Raw genomic sequence first — 20,009 nt, 5'->3', positions numbered from 1 at the left:
AGTGTAAGGTTTAAAGACTCCCTGAGGACCAGCAATGCTGCCTCTGAAGAAATGGGCAGCGCATTAGTCCAGTACGTGTTGTTCCATTATGATGTGTGTGAGATACTAACCTGGATTATTGACTCTGGTTTTGGGGACAGACAGCCTGGTGCAAAATGTACAAGCAGTCTACACGATCTGGATTATTCACATTTTAACTAAAACATTTACACATTCTGGGGACACTTCTTTGGTGGCCGAGTGAATGAAATGATACATTTACCCAAATGTTTACCAAATTACTTAATAAAATTAAGCGACTCCCATTAACATTTGAAGACCAAGATGGCAAATGTCCAGGAAAGCACACCCAAGATAGATCCGGGTACACAACCACGAGAGACGTCTTTTATGTTGCTATGAAACATATTTTCATATTTTCGAAACGTCTTTAATTACATTTTTTTAACTGATAAAAAACTTAATAGAAAAATCAGAATCAACCAACTAGTAATATATTTCAAGCTCGCTTAAGCTCTCTCTATGTTTTGTAATTCATGTTGTAACATTACCATGTTTTTTCTCCTTTCAAAAAACTGAAGTTCATTAAAAATGGACGAAACTCATTGAAAATATAGCCCATCCAGAATTCACATGGCCAAATCAAAATGCATATTTACCATTACACATGTTGCTTCCACCCCCATAACAATACAATACAGTATTGTGTCACATTATTATGCTAAGCAGGTTGTTTTTGTATAATAATGCAAAATAATAATAATAATAATAATAATAATAATAATAATAATAATAATAATAATAATAATAATAATAATAATTAGTATATTACTTAATAAAAATAAATAAATCAGTTTTAAAAATAGCAATGCCTTTACTGAAACATCTAACATATATCTTATAGAGTTTAATTTTAATGTTAAATAATGTGGTTTTACTATAAATTAATACTCTGATTGTCATCTTGTGCCATTTGGGCAAGAGGACTATGAAGAGTAGCATTAGCACTGGTTTTCCTTTCATTGAGTGAAAAATCTTTTGGCTATTTTCCCCCAGTTTTAAACTGCTTTGATAATTTAGTTTAGACTAATCGCTTCCTGTGCTGCGGGTACCAGGAAGTAGCATCCTTTAACCTGTAGAATGTTGTGCTTTTGCAATTTATAAAGTATCTTCAATATAAAAAAAGAAGTCATGGCTGCTTAAGTTTACCTGTCCTAGCAGCAGTTAAAAAGGCTTTCCATTTACCAGGTTTACATGTGGCAGTAATAGGGTAAAACAACTTTCAGTTTAATTTTATAAATAAATGAAAGCCTTTCGTGAAGTTGGCAGGAAACACTTTGCTGAAATCCGAGTTGTTTTCATGTTGTTGCTTAAACTCTTCACGTGGGAGAACTTGCTGGAGAACTTCCTCTACAACTAGTTGCTTGAAACGTTTTCTGAAAGTTGCGCTTCATATTTCTGTGGCTATAGTGTTTCTGTTTTATCGCCACTGTGGGAAAATAACCCATGTGCGACAAAACTATGTTGCTTCCGTTTCTGTGTCGTGCAAAGGAAAGTTAAGACAGGAGTTTCAATAGAGGCTCATTGAACCAGAAAGAAAACCTCCATTCATCCCCGCTTGGAAAAGAAGCTCACTTGAGGAAGATCTTGCAACTGATTGGCTATGGATTTGCTTGCCTGACACTTCAACAAGGCACATTCATAAGAGCGGTAGACATTAGTAACACTGTCAGGGTACATTTCACATGGCAGTTTAACAGCTATCATATGTCATAGGTTTACTTGATATCATATTTAATTTAAAGCTGTTTAAAGTCGCTTTAAAATGTATTTTAATGTTTTATGATGTTTGCAATCATTGTGGGTGATTCGTATTGCAATTACTTGAATGTTGTGTTTTGTTTTTTTGTTTTTGCCTGTTCAGAGACTTTTCTTCAATTCTAGTTGCCAGCGATAGAGTATGTTGCCGTATATCCCTGTTGATATAGTGACGAGTCGCGACTGTCCGTGACAAGGGGTTATACCAGCCGATTCCACTCGCTGAGACTCTGACACCATGTTCTGCCACTTGGGAACCTTAAGACTAGCTGATTCAAACACTACAAAGGGGTACTCCAGTCAGAAATAATAAGAAGACACCCGGCATTGGCTGTCGCCACCCGACTGAAAAACCCCGACCTCCCCGTCTTGCAGATGTTACTGTGCCTTTAACAATAAGGATTGATTGCACTTCTAGCAGACTAGATCACTTGCACGTTGCTGGCTGGAAAAAAATCTTGGAACCACATGACAGCTGTTTACGTCTTGACACATCATTTAACCAAACAGATTGTTGAATGGGGCGGGTTTTCAGTGTTAAGCACTTTGAGAGGCTTAAACGTTAAAAATGACTGCTAAAATAATAAAAATAAACAATTATTTTCAAAGCAAAAATAGCGATAATGAATGCAGGGGGTCAAAATAAGCGGGCGATCGGCGCAATCCATTGCCTAACACTATATTTGCGCCGGCTACTTTATTTAAAAAAAATATTAAGATTATTTTAGGGTATTATCATTCAATGCAGTTTTTGTCGTGTTATTGTAATGTAAAGTGATATATAGTACATAATACCTATACATATGCACCAAAAAAAAAGAAGCGTATTCCTTTTGTTGTGATATCGTAACAATATGTACCCAGGTGCTTGTGAGAGACATTGGGAGTTCATTTATTTATAGAGGCTGTACTCTAAGAAGAAAGGCGTGATGGGAAACACTTGTCAGCTGACACACAAATGTCTAAGTGCAGAGGTGCTGGATTATTACACTCCGGTTTCATGCAACAGTTATGATGGTAACCAAGCGTGTGTGAGTACTGTTGTGTTAAAATGAACAGTTGCATTCAAAAAATGTAGAACAGTAAAAAATAGGTTACCATTTTTTTTTTTTGTTAACTCCAGTAACTCTACGTTATCTTTCCCAGTCAAATCACCTCAATAAGCAGGGTAATTTACCATAATAAAAAACAGTCATGAAAAAAAATGCAGAACAATAAAAAGCGCAACCAGATACAGTCAAGGAAAGACAACACATCATTCAAATTCTTTGTCGTATTATATATGTAAGGTAAGGCAAGTTTATTTTTCAGTTAAAAGTGCTCCCGGCTATAATGTTCTGCCACTCAGCTATACAGAATTCCTGGGGAGAACCCTGGTCAATTCCACTAATTAAATGACTCCTAGCTCTTGCGCTAATGGAATTGTGATCAAATGTGAAACCTGTGTGTGAGGCTTGTCTGAGCCGCTGGACAAAGCATTTCAGCTTTGTGGAATTACAATGTGGCAATCAGGATTCAAGCTCTGTAAACGATTTGAGTGAATCATTTGACAAATACTGTGTCGTCATGTAGCCTGCTGTGGGGAATTGTGACAAAGTGGCTGAGTGGGAACAGATGCAGTAGTGATGCAGCACAGTAATTAATCAGACAGAGCCTTGTAATCCAGTTTGGAAAGTGTGCTTTATTTTTATTCCAGGTCTGGTGACCTACACTATAATCCCCCAACAATACACAACAGTGTGTACTGCACGGGGCAAACAATAATTGGATTGCAGTCCCAACTAATAAACACAATATCTGACCCACAATAATACATACACGGTCACCAGTCCTTGGTTCATGCAGTAGTGCTTGTGGTGGGTGATACAGTTTATTTAGTGTCTATTGGTAAAGTGGGGTTCCGGCTTAGTGCTGGCCCTAGACAACGGCTCCGGAACTGTGTTAGCTGTCTGGTAACGTACAAGACAAGACGAGACAATTACAAGACAAGACAAGCAAAACACTCACAGCACTTTTTTTTTACTTATGGAACAGGGTCTCTCACAGTCTTTCTCAGTTTATTTACCAAAACCAGTGCGAAGGAGCAGATTACAATTCTCTGTCCCCTTTTATGCTGTCACACATTATCCCTTGGTAAATGAGTGCAACCGCCTCTCCAATCTGCGGCTGCCACGTTGTTTCCCTTCTGTGTCAATGCATTATTGAACGGCATCTCGCCCCCTTCCTGGCTGGCCAAGTTCCCTTGAACCCTGGGAAAGAACTGTCAGGCCAGCCCATCCAAGGAACTCTGTTCTCGCTGCTTAGCACCCTCACAGGTCAGGAGGAAGATTTACCACCAAGAATCATTGTATACTGAGTGTACAAAACATTAGGAACATCTTCCTAATATTGAGCTGTATTCCCTTTTGCCCTCAGAACAGCTTCAATTCGTCGGGGCATGGACTCTACAAGGTGTCGAAAACATTTCGCAGAGGTGCTGGCCCATGTTGACTCCAATGCTTCCCGCAGTTGTGTCAAGTTGGCTGGTAGTGGATCTCTACTCAGAATAGCTCATTCCATTTCATCCCACAGATGTTCAATTGGATTGAGATCTGGTGACTGGGCAGGCCACTGCAGTAAGTTGAATTCACTGTCATGTTCGTGGAACCGTTCCTGGACAATCCTAACCTTGTGGCATGGGGCATTATCCTGCTGAAAAAATCCATTAGCAGATGGATACACTGCTGCCATGAAGGGATGCACCTGATTGGCAGTGATGTTCAGATATCTTGTGGCATTCAAACATTGCTCCGCTTTTATCAATGGGCCCAATGTGTGCCATGAAAACACATCCCACACCATCACACCACCACCACCAGCCTGCAATGTTGACACGTGGCATTATGGATGCATGTACTCATGTGGTTTTCTCCATACCCTAGTCCTCCCATCAGCGTAAAACAGCAGGAACCGGGATTCATCAGACCAGGCAATGTTTTTCCAATCCTCCAGTGTCCAGTGTTTTCATTCCTTAGCCCACTGCAACCGCAGTTTCTTGTGTTTTGTTGAAAGAAGTGGAACTCTGTTAGGTCGTCAACTGCCATACCCCATTCATGTCAAGGTATGACGAGTTGTGGACTCTTTTATGGGTCTTTCGGCAGCAATGTACTGGACTGTCAGTTGACTAACTGTAGCCCGTCTGTTGCTCTGCACAATTCGTGTCAGCCTCCTTTGACCTCTTTCATCAATGAGCTGTTTTCGACCACTGGCCTGCCGTTGGCTGGATGTCCTTTGGGTGGTGGACCATCCTTGATACACACGGGAAACTGCTGAGCGTGAAAAACCCAGCAGCGTTGCAGTTCTTGACACACTCAAACCGGCGCGCCTGGCACCTACTACCATACCCCATTCAAAGGCACTTAAATCTTTTGTCTTGCCCATTTACCCTCTGAATGGCACATATACACAATCCATGTCTCAATTGTGTCAAGGCTTAAAAATCCTTTTTTAACCTGTCCCCCCTTCATCTACACTGATTGAAGTGGTTTTAACAGGTTACATCAATAAGGGATCACCTGGATTCACCTCGTCAGTCTATTTCATGGAAAGAGCAGGTGTTCCTAATGTTTTGTACACTCAGTGTATATATAGGTGCTATTTGGCCACTATGAAACCAGCGATGCAGCACCACTTGGGATATACTGTGTATATATATATATATATATATATATATATATATATATATATATATATATATATATATATATATATATATATATATATATATATATATATATATATATATATATATATATATATATATATATATATATATATATATATATATATATATATATATATATATATATATATATATATATATATATATATATATATATATATATATATATATATATATATATATATATATATATATATATATATATATATATATATATATATATATATATATATATATATATATATATATATATATATATATATATATATATATATTATATATATATATATATATATATATATTATATAAAATTGATGCTTTTATCCAGATAACCACCCAGATAAAGAGACGATAGAGAAAGTAAGTGCTGCTATTTTGAGCAAATATGTTACAGTTTATCTTTTCCCCTGGTCTGTTTGTTTGCGGGACTTTGTTGCAGCTAGCGTGCAACTCCAGGACTACTACAAGCTTGCACCAGCAGTGACCCTCTCCCGGGGCGGGAAAAGGGACACATTACACTTGGTGTGCACCTGGCGGGAGGTTGAGCTGAATGGGAGGCTGTGATTGGCCCCCGTGTATAAAATGCAGTAGTAAAGTGTGGGGATAGTTTGCAGGTCTGGGATATAAATAGTGGTGGAAAACTGTTTGGGTGTGTGAGTTTGAAGATTGGCGGGGACACTGGGACACCCACTGAGAGAACAGATAATCAAATAAAGTGACCTGTTTACAGTTAACCTTTTATTTTGTTGAATGTGTTTTTACTTTATGCCTCCTTTTTGTTTTATCTCGTCCGTGTCCAGTCGTGTCAGCTTGCGCTGGACAGAACATAAAGCAGCCTACCGGCTATTGATTTAGAGTTCCTTCTTCATCATAATCCTTTTGCTACAATACTTTAAGCCAAAGACTAAAATGAAGAAAATCAACCTTTTTTCATCTGCGCCACTAGGATCGTTGGGGAAACGGCCTCTCCATCAGAAGAAATGGCAGAATCAAGTGTAGACAAACGCAACAAAACTACAGCGTGTGAAAAAAATGATGTTGGTTTATTTTGTAGTCATCAAAAGTATTTAATGTCAGCATTAAAGTGATTTTTTAATGTTATTTATATATTTATTTTACTCTGCTTAATTGCTGTTTATTTAAAAAATAGTTAATACTAAGGTTGTGGGGGTTCAAGACACTTCATAATTTAAAAAATTGCAGGAAGGTACACAATTGTTTGTGTGTGTGTTCCCCACTTCATTTAGTTTTACTTCAGATTCACGGAGCATGAGCTGGGTTGTCTAGGGCAGAAGTAGCAGAAAGGAGCAATTAGTAGGACAGAGTGCCGGCTAGAGAGGACCGGAAAAATGATAGAGGAGTGGGCGAGGCCCTGACTCTAGTAGCACATCAGCAGAGCCGGACGTGGAAACTAGGATAGAAAGTGGTCGCTGACTGAGGGCGGTGATGCCGACACAACCCAGGGGCAGAGAACACAACAACCGAAGACAGGATATAAAAGTGGTCACTGATTGAGGGTGACTATGTCAACACAACCCAGGGGCAAAGGACCTAGTGACCGAAAACACTTACGAGGGCTACGAGAGCCGCCCCTTGGGAGGAAGTCGGTCCCAGTAGACTGGGACAGGAAAGGAGATAGAGAAAGAGAGGTACCCAGCATCTGAGACTTCTGTAAAGGGGTGCTCGTTAGACCCCCAATTGGTCGAGACTTCATGCTGCCTGGGACCTGAAATAAGGACAAGGCATAGAGGTTAATATGGGACTCGAGCACGGAGTAGCCACGTCTTGAAAGTAAGGCAGAGTATAGAACAGAGCCTCAAGTGAGGTAAGTGCAGGAGCTGCGAAAGGACAGAGTGTGGCCGGGGGTCCGCTCTGACTCACATGGTGAGAACCCCCTGAAGTTAAGGGAGGCGGATGCTTAGCCCTGAGGTGAGAGAAGTGAGACTCACTTGCCCTCCAAAGGATGGACCCCCGGCTCCTCGCAAAATCTCCCACACCGTGAGACGAACAAAAGACAGCACATGCCAGCGCATAACATAAAAAAAGACCAGAAGGACAAAACGGGACAAACAGGGGGATGGTTAGTAATTTAGTAGGATGTGACTATGTGACCTGCTGAGTGGAGATGAAAAAACCCCTTGAGGCTGATTAGGACTGGAGGGTAGGTGTAGTCGAGGAGGAAGGCCTGCTCAGGAGGTGGGGGTGGAGTGGTGGGTTGAGAACCAGTGACGAGTGATCAAAGAAGTGAGAGGAATCAATGAATAGAGGGTGGGGGGGGGGGGGGGGGGGGGGGGGGGGGAGATACCTTGATGTTGAAAAGAAAGGGTGCATAGGGGACGATACTTGACGGCTGAATGAACTGACCATGCTGAAATTGATCCGTCTTGGAGGTATGCAGCCGAATGATGAAGTAAGCATCGAAGGCGACTGAGGGGCAGATGATCTCCATAGGTAGATCCTTGTAGGGGGAGAAGCGCCCATTCGGAAGAGTGGAAATGAGCAAATGGAGAATGTCCGTTGATATAGACTGGCGGGAAGGTGAGGCAGCGGGAAAGCTCTTAAGAATCCCTCGGAGGGTCAGGCGAACTTCTGGTATGGCGAGAATGGAGGGAGATGGAGAGAATCCCTAGTGTGGACGATGGGAGCCAGGATCCGGTTTTGATCGAAGGAATATGATTATTCAATTCTGTGCGCATAAGGTTGAAAACACTGAGCTGGCTGTAGAATAGGAAGCTCTTGAAGAAGGGGCGAGGGCTGCAGACATGTAATCGTGTCACATGTCAGTGGAATAACAGCTGGAGAAGCTGGGGATTCTGGATGGGAGTTGTGGAAGCAGATAGGACCAGCTGAATGAACTTGGAAACTGAAAGTAGAGGCAAAAGGAGAGTTGGAACTGAGGGCTGAGGTAGAAGCTGGAGCTGGAGGAAGTCAAGTGTCCCGTATTTTGATTAGATGGGGATTAGCGTTACCCTTGACTGTGGAAATGCCACCATCTGTGTATTGGAGGATTGCTGAAACATGGAGCATTGGAAGCTCTGGAGAGCTGCAGTTGCAGATTTAAACAGTAAACTAAAGCAACTTTTGCATGCTGCAGAAGTGAGCAGATATGAAGACGGAGCGGAGATCTGCTGCAGTGAGATGCGAATAACAGTAGAGGGTGGGATCTGCTGAACAGAGTGGAGGTCTAAGGAAGTACATGATGGAGTGGTAGATTGATGGTAGATTCTGAGCATCTCAAAAAGCAGCTGAGTGCGTTGCTTCATGACCAGGTCCTTGAAGAGGGGAAGAGTTGAAATTGAAGAATGTCAGTGGATATAGGTAGGAAAAAGGTTGAGGCAGGAGGAGTGTGTGAGCTTCGCAGCGATAGCAAACCAGCTTAAAGACCGTATATAGAACTTGTAGTGTTTTACTGCCATCTAGAGGTAATGATTGTAATTAAACCATGGCTTGAGTGAAGCAGGGTAGAATATTCGGTTATTGTGATTAAAATCCTTGTCTATGTAAACCAACAATTGCATATTTTTAGATTTGAATAAATATATTCGATACATGTTTAATGACAGTTAGTCATGTATATGAATAAGTTAACACAGTATTTAGATGTCACAATTCAGCGAGTTGAACTTGCCCTCACAGGTTGTTAAAGTGCAGCAACAGGAAGCCTGAAGGTTGCACTACTGAGGCACAGAGCTCTCAGTGCCTGATGAAGCTGCCTGGTCAGCTTAAATAGAAAATAGGTACTAATTGACAGGAAATTAGAAGCCCCCAGCTCCACGCCCCCTGAATTAGGCTGGCTAACATTTATGCCATTGCATAAATAAAAGGGGGGGATTTTATTATATATGAAAACACACGAAAGTGACCCTCAATAATTAAATTGGTGCCGGATTAACCTATACGGAAATAATGCTATAGCGTACAGTCCACAGCAGAATGTTTGTTTTGGACATTTTATAAAAACTGCATACATGCAGACGGGCTCACACACACAGGAAGAGAGGAGCACAGAAACTTGCTGTTGGTTAATTGTGTTCTTTTATAAGGCTAGGCATTTCTTTCTCGATTACAGCAGACCTGGCCTCTGAGTCTCTCACGCAAGCAGCTTCCAGCTAATGTACAATACCCCATGCTCTCTACCTCCTGGGAGAGATCCGTCCCTAGTCATCAGCCTGCAGGATAAAATGTATGAGTCAGGCTCAATTTACATATTCATTTATTTCAGTTTTAGGGCCAATTTAAAATCCTTTCCTGTCTGAAATGTGCACAGTAAGTCTTTAGAAATATTCCTTTTTCATTTGAGGGTTGTGTATGGTTGTATACGGTCTACTCACCTATTTCAAACTTTGCATATGATTCATATCAAATTGGCTTTATGCTGAGCTTGTTTGTATCTGAATGTCTCATAGAGAGCTCAAAGCAACCCACAAACACATATGACTCAACAGGAAATATAAACCGTGCAGAAAATATAAACCGTGTTCACAGCGCTGTATTGGTGCATAACCTCAGCACTCTCATTCAAATTAATCACTATGCACGCTCAACTATGGGAAAAAATTGACTTTTTGGCACTACTGGCAGTGCATTGCAGTCAGCGTTTTTCAAGTGCATTGTCACGTCTGCTGCGTTTTGCAGATTTTCACGTACTCTTTTTATTCGGTCTTATTTATTTTCTGTTTACTCTGCACACTCTTAACTCAGGGGAGACGTTAGGAGGACAGAGATGTTATAAACTCCTAGTGGTTTTATGTTCGAGCATTGGACGAGCTGTATGTATGTCCATATGACCTCTATTTAATCAGAAAGAAAGGCACTCAAGACTCGTTCATTTGAAGTTTTACAAATCAGAGCAATGCTCTTTCGCTTTATTAAAATGCTTTTAATATTGGAAAGGTAGGTTGATCAGACCACCAAATTCCAATACACGCAGTCTACAAGCACCCACTTCTATATTTCAGTTTCATTCAATATAACACTCTCTTAAAACCAAAACATAGTTTCAAAATCTATAGCAATACAACCAATACATGTGAGATATAACAATGTTAGTAATATGCTTACCTCCTATTATAAGGAAAAGTAGCGTGAACAAAGGAATCAGAAATGTCCTGTGGAGATCTACAAGTGATGGACCACTTCACCCTGCCAAGCAAAGTCTTGATTGTGGTACCCCTTACAAAAGGTGTGAGGTTTTATAGGATTTGTCTCCATAGGAATACATGGAGAATCTTTATCAAGTCCATTCTTATCTCTTTGGCACACAACAGCCTAAAAATTTAGAGCCTTGTGCCAACAATTAATTAAAATATAACACCTGGTCCACACATCCGATCATGATCTCACCAGCTCATCTCTCGACCCCTCCTCTATCTAAAAAGTTAGGTGAAACATAGTTCACTGGACTCTTATTGTCCCCACAGTACCCTTGCTGTTCCTTTATTTCATATGTGCAGACAAAGAGAATAATATTATTTTGAATGTATGAGTGTTGTTTAAAATATATACAACACTATCAGTTATGATTATATTGATTATATGTATTAATGTCTAAGTATATATTCCCTCATGCCATTCTATTCTTCAAATTAGTTTTCCTTCTCTCTTTACAGGCGTGTGCTTAACAGATATTATAGAAGTTTCTCTTCATGGATAATCTATTTGTTTTTTATTTAAGTGTAAGACTATAATGTCTCTGTCCTATGAGTTTCCTGACAGCATTAACTCAGCTGAACTGCGGACGACCTCCTATTTTTTTTAGCTGCACAAAAACCAGCTAAAACCAGTTTGCTAGCTGTGCACTTAGTTTTCCAATTTCCAGCGATAATTAAGGTTTTTTCCAATTCTTCTATGGTGAGAAGACACTCTAACCTTGACGCTGTCTGACAAGAGAACTCCACTCTTCGTGCCAACTATCCCTTCCCTTTCAGGCACGACTTTTAAGCCAGGCTCACAGCAAGTTATAAAGTTTTTACCTTCTTCAAAACCTATCCTCTACTTTTAAAATTACTTTTTATTATTTGTTTAAGCTTCTTACTTTATATTTCAAACAACATCTCATTATGTTGCATCATCTTTTAACTCAGAGTCAAACCAAACAGTTTATTTCCTATGGCACACGATTATTAACTATTTTAAATGTAAACTTATCTTGATGAGAAACAATTTCATGTATATTATTATAACAGGTAGAGTTAAGCATATGGTCTTACACGCACAAATAGTTTATAGTAAAAAGCAAGCACATTAAACCTTATTTCAACATTTAACAACATTTTCTTAGGCTAAAAAGGGTGCTGTAGAGACTTAGCATTCAATTCTGGGAATCAAGCCCATCTTGATAAGGAACTGCCTAAAAACTGGCCACTTGTATCAAACTATATCAGTTTCTACTGCATGATTTTATATAAAGAAAATACATAAGTTTCACAATTACTGACTAAAACAGCATTAAGTGTTACTTTTGATTACACACTTACACAGTTTTCCAAACTAAAGATTATTCAAACAATACAAAGGATTATAACACATATTATTGCATTAATACATTTCATTTTAAATAGGCACAAAGTCAAGGGTTTCAGCTCGTTCCCAGCAAGACTCCACTTCGGTCTCAGGTTCAGCTCGGGTTGGTTCAGCGAACACGACAATAGGCTCTCGAATCCATCGTCTCGCATCACAGGTGTGAGTCGCCATGGCCTTGACTTTGTACCTACAAGACGCTTGTACACGCTTAGCAGGGACACCTTCCTCACATTCTAATTTTCTCAGATGCGCCCATTTCACTAAGTGACCTTTTCACAACTCATGCATTCAATCCTCTTAATATCTTTTTGGGTTTACATTTAAATGAAAGAAAAAAAAACACCTACAGAATCATTGCATTCAAACAAGATTCTACAGTGTTTAGCCAAATGACTGCATGCCGGACAAAGTCTGAGCCCAGTCACTGATGACTTGCTTTGGCACATATTACATACACAATTAACAAGAGGATTATGTTTTAATTTATGTGTCAGGGTTACTTCTGCACCATGTACAATAGTTCTGGATCTGTACACATTGTTACTATACATTTCTTTCTGCTCACACAAGGTCACTTTAGAACGGATGCCATTCATCCAGAATACAGTAGGGGGCCAAAACTTACTGTTTTTCATATTTTCTGGTATCCAATTACTGTTCTGCCTCACATCATCAGTTGGCAGACACAATACAACTGAATCTGAATCATTTGATGAACCATGAGCCTTAGCTACTGAGATTCTCCATACAAAAGGATTCAATGTTTTACTGACCAACCTAGCTGATTCAGCGTTATTTGCGACAGCATCCTCGACCCCTCCCTCTCTTACTCCCAGGACATCTCTACTCTGACAAGCTCATGTAGCTTCTTCCTCAGCAACATACATAGAATTCGCCCCTTCCTCATCGCCTACTCCACACAGCTCCTAGTTCAGGCCCTGGTACTGTCCTGCCTCGACTACTGCAACTCCCTCCTGGCCTGCCTCCCTCTCTCTGCCACCCGTCCACTCCAGATCATTCAAAACTCTGCCTTGTCTTTTCACTTCCTGGTTTCTCCCATGCTACATCGCTGCTCCGCTCTTTGCACTGGCTCCCTATTTCTGCTCGCATCCAATTAAAAACTCTTGTGCTCGCCTATCGCTGTCTTGACCTTTCTGTTCCCTCCTATCTCCAGACTATTATACCTCTCCACACCCCCTCTCGCCCCCTCCGCTCCTCCACCACCGGTAGATTAGCTGTACCCCCCTCCACTCCCCCGCTTCCAGAGCCCACTCCTTCTCCACCATTGCCCCTCAGTGGTGGAACAAATTAACCCACGGATATCAGGACAGCTCAGTCCCAGACCACCTTCAAGCACCTCCTCAAGACAACTGTTCAGACAGCATCTTTAAACATCACAACTCTCAACTATACTGGATGACACCCAATTATTGTACCAGTACTTGCATCAGCTTGTACTTGCACTGGATACTCGTATAAGGAAATATTTTTTTAACATAAGTTAACTGCTCTCAGTCAAACCTGCTCTTACACGTAATTATTTACTGTTTTCTCTATTTTTTGCCCTTATTTGAATTTGATCTTCTTGGTACTGATTTTATTGTACTTTACAACTGCTCTTATCTCTAATGTGATGTTCTGTAATGTGATACTTTACAATGTGATATTTTGTACTGTGATATTTTGTAACAATTGTAAGTCACCCTGGATAAGGGTGTGTGCTTATAAATAAATAAATAGATAAATAAATAAATAAATATTTTAACATGAGCGCCACCAAGTGACATTTTATTTTTATGCACCTGGTAAATAGCCCTGAACTCTTATTACAATTTCCTTTTCTTTCAAAGAATACAAAGCGACTGTTTATTACTTTGCTGGTTTGCTCATGTTGCTTTGAGGTGAATACAACCTGTGTGCTCCACTTTGCGTAATTATAGCTGACATGATTGTTGACATTGAGTTGTAGATTTATGTTAACTGGGATGCATGTATTCTTTAATTGAGCCAGCATTTTATGATTAAACATCTTTTTTCTCACCTGTTCATAGAGAATAAAATGTGCTGTTTGTTTTGAAACTTGTCATTTTACATAATTGTATGTGCAGTACCATTACTTTGCTGTGTTATACACCTAACCCAGCTAATCTAAACCAGCAGAGTGGAGGCACCGCCCTTGCAATTAATGTCCCTAGTTAGATGTGCTGCCTTGCCTGAAATTTCATGTCTAACTAGCAATGTTGTCTTATAGAACCATTCTATAGATCTAAGAGGGTGACCACCATTTATATCCCTTTTTAAAGCACAGCTCATTGAACCCAGGTCCCATATCTTTCTCCTGGGCTCAAGGCACCCTGAAGGGCAGTCATAGCAGAGAAGTGGGGGTTAGGTATGTAACAAATGGTCTATTTAAGTGATGCATATTGTCAGAGTGAAATACAATTATTGCAGTGATAATAAACTAGCCAGGAACTACTCTGGCTAATAATTTAACATCTCCTTACTGAATCTGATTTGTTTCCTAATAGTACTTACTTTAGCGTCAGTGGATAATCCGTCATTATTACAGAAATCAAAGAAGTAAGTCAGTAACATACATCCCCTGTCTCTGCAGCAAATGAATGTCCTTATGGATATCAACAGTATGAATTGAATAAGAAATGGCAAATGATAGTTTTGTTTTGGATAAAACCTAGATGTCATTAATTAAATAAAAGAGGTATATAATTAAATGACTGATATACAGTATGTGGCAAAACTCAAGCTATACAGAAAGGTAAATCTGGAGCAAGACAAGCAGAGGGATTTACTAGCTGAAACCCTGAAGTAGAACAGGTGTCTTATACCAGGGAACACGTTGAATCCAATATTTTTCTATTGCCTTAGTGTGAAACTCAAACTGCACACAAAGACACCCAGAGTGCCCACTCTCACTGCTGCTGCCCCAATTTAGCAATTCATTTTTTTTATTTGGAGCATCCGCAACAATCACATTGGTTTTAGTTTAACAAAACCTTTAAAAACTACGAGAAATAAAACAAAAAAGAGAAACCGGAGTTAAAAAGATCATAAGACAATATAGTACTTTAAATAGTTTTAAATTGTGGCTCTACCTAACAAAATCATTTTCAAATTTTCCATGTCATGCACAACCATTTACTCTCAACATGTTGGCCAATGATTAATCTGACCTACATTATTACATTATTACACATCAAATCAATAAAAGAAAAAGAAAACAGCAACATGCATTCCTTTAGTATTATATAATTTGCAACTTGAATTAAGAACAAACATACAGTCATATGTTATGACAAACTTATGTTTATTACTGCACCCAAACAGTTCACTTTATACATTCATATCCGTATTTCGACTCTAGTCTTATCAGATTGAATTTAAATAATAACCGTAAATAGCTATAAATTCCAATGCATTAACCCTGTGTTAAATTGTAAAGTTGTGCTTGTGAAAAAAAAGTACATTCCAGTTAATACCACTAGAGGGCAATACTCCTATAACAATATGATACATGCCAAGCAGTGTTATGCGATCAACGACAGTATACTCAATCGTGATTTCATGAAACCGCTATCTATCTTGTCATTTAGAACAGGCATGGTAAGCCTTGTCTGGACATTTTGGATAACAGGTGTATAGGCTGCAAATGTCCACCCTGAACTGAACGAATTAGAAGTGGTAATCTCTGAGGAATGGCTGTGTATTGCTGCAGAATAATTTAAACAGCTTGCAGACTCAGTTCATTGAAGCCAGATAAAGCTGCTTTATATCAGGGGTTTCTGTGTTTTTGTCGTAGTTTATTTGTATTGGGATTGCTTAGACTTGTAGCACATTGAATCAATCACCATGGCAGAAACTCATTTTTTGGTGTTAAAAATTAAGAAGAAATGCTACTACACCGGTCATCCTACATTTCTTCACCTGTCCCAATACATTTCTAATATTCCTGAGTTAGATAATACAGGTTAGAAAACGCCCCTTATGTACTACAGTAGGTATTCCATATTAGAACAATCAATTCACAGATAAATTAAATGTTACAGCTAACTTGGAATATGCAACTGTGCAACTGTTCAAGAGCTGAAAACAAGTAAAAAGGTCTAATTAAGCAAATTATCAGTTAAATTAAGGGTCTAGTTAAGTAACTGAGAGTTTGGTTGGAACGAAAACCAGCACTCCCCAGGATCGAGTTTGAGAAGCCCTGATCTAGCCTATGTTACATATATTTATGGCAGGCAACTACATAATATAGCAGACCTGGAATTCAGGTCAAATGATCTTAACACAGAAAAAAATGATGACAGTGCTTGAGTAATTGTAATAAGAAGAACCAATCAGCATGATTGCAAACATGATGCAAAGGTAGAGAGGCTTTAAAACATAAGAAAATAAAATTTGAAGCTAGTTTTTCTCCTCCTTATAGATATATTGTCATTAGCGACACTAGATCTTCACAATTGGAGTTCCCTGGCAAGTTTACCAAAGTAGTTTTGCACAGTAAATTAGCAATTGTCACATTCCATAGTTTATCAAGGTTTGCCATGTTTTTAATATGCTTTACCAGACCTCTTTGGAATTTACAGTGCTTACCTGTGCTTTACTGCTTCTACTATGCTTTATTACAATTTGTTATGGTTTTACTTTGGTAAACTTTTTTAAAGATATCATATAATCACATAATGGAATCTAATAAGGATGCTTCAGAAGATTGATGTGTATTGCGCTCAAAGCAAAGAGACATGCATTTCCTAAAACAAACTTTATACACTTTATGGGAAATCAAGTTTATAATGTACGTAGAAAGTATAACATTCTCATAACAATGTATTTCATGCAAATGTGTAAGTTATCATGTCACCCACTTGACCTAAACAATCTGTGCAAGTTGTGTGCAACTATTCAGCAACAATCATGGGAAAGCAGAGGGGTATCCCTGCCTCCCCATGCAGCTGTCTATTCCCTCAAAAACAGTGTCTGCACCCCATCACAGCTGGGTGTTCCTGGAATGGCCAACAGGTGAGGAGCTACAGGCATGAGACTATAAGCATGTTACAGAGTCCCAGAATCATGAAGCAACATTGATCACACCTGTTTCCATTAGAACACAGCACCAGGCGCTATGCATTGCAAGCATTGGTAGCAGCTCACTTCCATTTGTTAGACAGTCAGTGTATAAACACTATATGCATGTGTAGATACAACATATTGTGAAAGAAAGACCCTATTCACCAAACTTTCAGGAAATGTGTTGTTACAAGTAAGGCTTATAAGTTTTTTTCTGGATTTTCACAATTTATATTTTTAGGCATTTAGCAGATGCTTTTATCCAAAGTGACTTACAGAGAGACCAGGGACTGAATTATGCATTACAACTGCTGAGTCACTACAATAGGACCTCAGTTTTACATCTCATCCGAAGGAAGGCGCACAAGGTGGTTAAGGGACTTCCTCAGTGGCTGGGATTGAACCTGGCACCTCCTGGTAACAAGCTCATTTCTTTAAGGACCACCAAACCTCCACGAAAGAAAATGTTTATAAACTATTACAAAAAAAAAAAAGACCTTAAAAAGTGTTGGGAATGTGAATAGTGTTTATACTGCAAAATATTTCAAAATGGGACAATATTTATCCTATCATGTAACATTCTGACATGGCAGGACTCACTCTCACGCCTCACATGACCCGATTCACTCCACAACCAATTCACTTTGGGAGGGGCGGGGTAGTGTGGGGGGTGCCAAATATGGTCTGATACCCTTAGGCGTGGGAATACTGGACCATATCTGAACACCCTGTCACGTGTTATTATTTTTTGTTGTTCTGTTGTGTATGTGTGTGTTTATTTTTTTTAAAAAGTGTGAGTCCTTTTGATAAATTAAGACTTGTGATATCATACGATCCCTAGGCGAGTTTAAAATAAATCACTTGTAAACTTTGAATTAGCATCATAGAAATCCCATCTACAGCAAATGTAATTCATACAGTCCTTGCTAGTGCACGGCTCCGAACCACAGAGGGGCCGTCGTTTAGGGATTGTCTCTGTAATTCTTCTTGGGCTGCTGCTGCTGAAATTGCGCGTTGGAATTTGAATTTAAAACCCTGCGTCTGCATCGAGGACTGGCTGTGTGATCATCGTGTTTTGTCACGCAAGTGTTCTACCACTACCAGCACGTCCGAGAAGCGAGGAGCCGAATGTCTGTTAAATATCTTAAAACCAGTGGGGGGGGGGAAGAGAGGAGGAGTTATGTCTCAGCTTTTCGGTGCTGGGGATGTTGATACCAGAGTGCAATTTAATAATTAACATTATTGAAAGGCGGGTTTTAATCGAACAATAATATAAAACAAGAATCAGCGAATGTTTTCAAATGCACTGGCTGTGCAAGACAGAAATATAATAACAAATATCAGTTATTCAATGAGACGGCACAGGCAGAGCTACATTTCTCCATTGCACACTATATACATCCATGTTCCAGTATTCATAGTGACGGATTTAGTAGTACGGAATACTAACAGTAGCGACAACTCAGTATTATTTTTTAGCTTATGTGTCTAAAAAAGTTGCTTATGGTTATCCACTGTTTTGTTTTTCCTCCTTCTTAACATTTTATTTTGCAACTGAAAACAACATCGCGGATTCACGAGCATATGAAGCATGAGTACTGACGAGAGTGACAGCAATGAACCTGGAAGTGTGGCAGACCACAGCAACGCTAACGAAAGTGAAAATGAAAAGATGGACAAAAGTTCAGCAGGAGAAGCCCAGCCACATGAGACGCAAAGTAAAGATGAGAAGGATCACTTTGACGGCGGACGGCAACAACAACACCCGGACGATGTGGGGCTGCCTGAGATTACACAGAGTCAGGAAATTGACACAGAAAAATATAATAATGTCCAGGGACCGCGGGAAAATAAAAAATACGTGTCCACGATAGGGGGAAAGACTGCCCAGCTAATTGAGACGAGTTCCTATGAAATACTCTCAACCGACACACTCTCTGAACCCGAACCGCCTCCTGGAGGACCCACGGCTGGGTTTGAGCCACCCGAGGGAGGGTTCGGCTGGCTCGTTGTCTTCGCTGCTACGTGGTGCAATGGGTCGATCTTTGGCATACAAAACTCTTTCGGCATTTTGCATGTAATGCTAGTAGAAGACTATCAAAACCCAAACGACAAGACCCTACAGTTTAAAGCAGGTGAGTGTGTGACGCCTGTTGAAACTGGTGCTGGTGCACATAGTCTGGCAAATTCCTGTATTATGTTTAAAGTTTTAACCTTTTAAAAAGAATGTACACTTTTTAGTTTATAATTAGTATTCTTTTTATTATCATTATTGTTATTATTTAGGTCCCGGTGTAAGGTCAGTTTTTGTTACTTGGTCAGATGTGCTAACGGTGTAGTGTTGTAAAGTGGTACATCGTCACAATGTAGTACGCGTACCAAAACTTGACCAAGTAATGGTAGAAAGTGGTACGCTGTGAAATTGTGGTACAGGTGCAATCAAAACTTAGGTAAAAATAGGTAGCAATTTTTTGTTAGTGTCCTCGGTTTTAAGGAAAATAAAATCTGGGCATGAGCATTGCAGGGTGAAAATAATCTGGGCATGCGCAGTACACAAAGTAGGAACATTTGATAGGTAACACAAAATGAAGTGAAACCGGTTTAATCAGGTTTAATAAGCATACCTATAGTAGTATTGAAATTATTGCCTTCAAACTAGTCAACAACGTATCTGTAAAGTAACTTGCACATGGAGTATTGTAGCAATACTATGACATACTTGTCAAGTCAATAACAATGTTCAAAGCATGCATTGTCGTGTCATGCATATGCATTTTACAGGTACTTCTCTCATGCGCAATGACAGGAAACTGCATGTAATGTACCCCTGTCCAGCCTCACACCACCGACCGAAGTGAGTTTC

At 39.6% G+C, this 20,009-nt stretch overlaps 1 protein-coding gene across 1 annotated transcript in view; it reads left to right on the top strand.

Moving 5' to 3' along the window:
* The first annotated feature begins 18,364 nt into the window (after positions 1 to 18,364).
* LOC121295174 (monocarboxylate transporter 8-like) overlaps positions 18,365 to 20,009 on the top strand; it is a 40,912-nt gene continuing 39,267 nt past the window's right edge. The window contains exon 1 of the mRNA XM_041219578.1: positions 18,365 to 19,281. Within this exon, the coding sequence (XP_041075512.1) occupies positions 18,738 to 19,281 (544 nt within the window). The 5' untranslated portion in view covers positions 18,365 to 18,737. The remainder of the gene's footprint in view (positions 19,282 to 20,009) is intronic.

This window comes from Polyodon spathula, chromosome 20 (assembly GCF_017654505.1).
Source record: "Polyodon spathula isolate WHYD16114869_AA chromosome 20, ASM1765450v1, whole genome shotgun sequence".
Lineage (NCBI taxonomy): Eukaryota > Metazoa > Chordata > Actinopteri > Acipenseriformes > Polyodontidae > Polyodon > Polyodon spathula.
The sequence above is the reverse complement of the archived record's forward strand: the minus strand, read 5'-3'. Positions and strand labels throughout refer to the sequence as shown.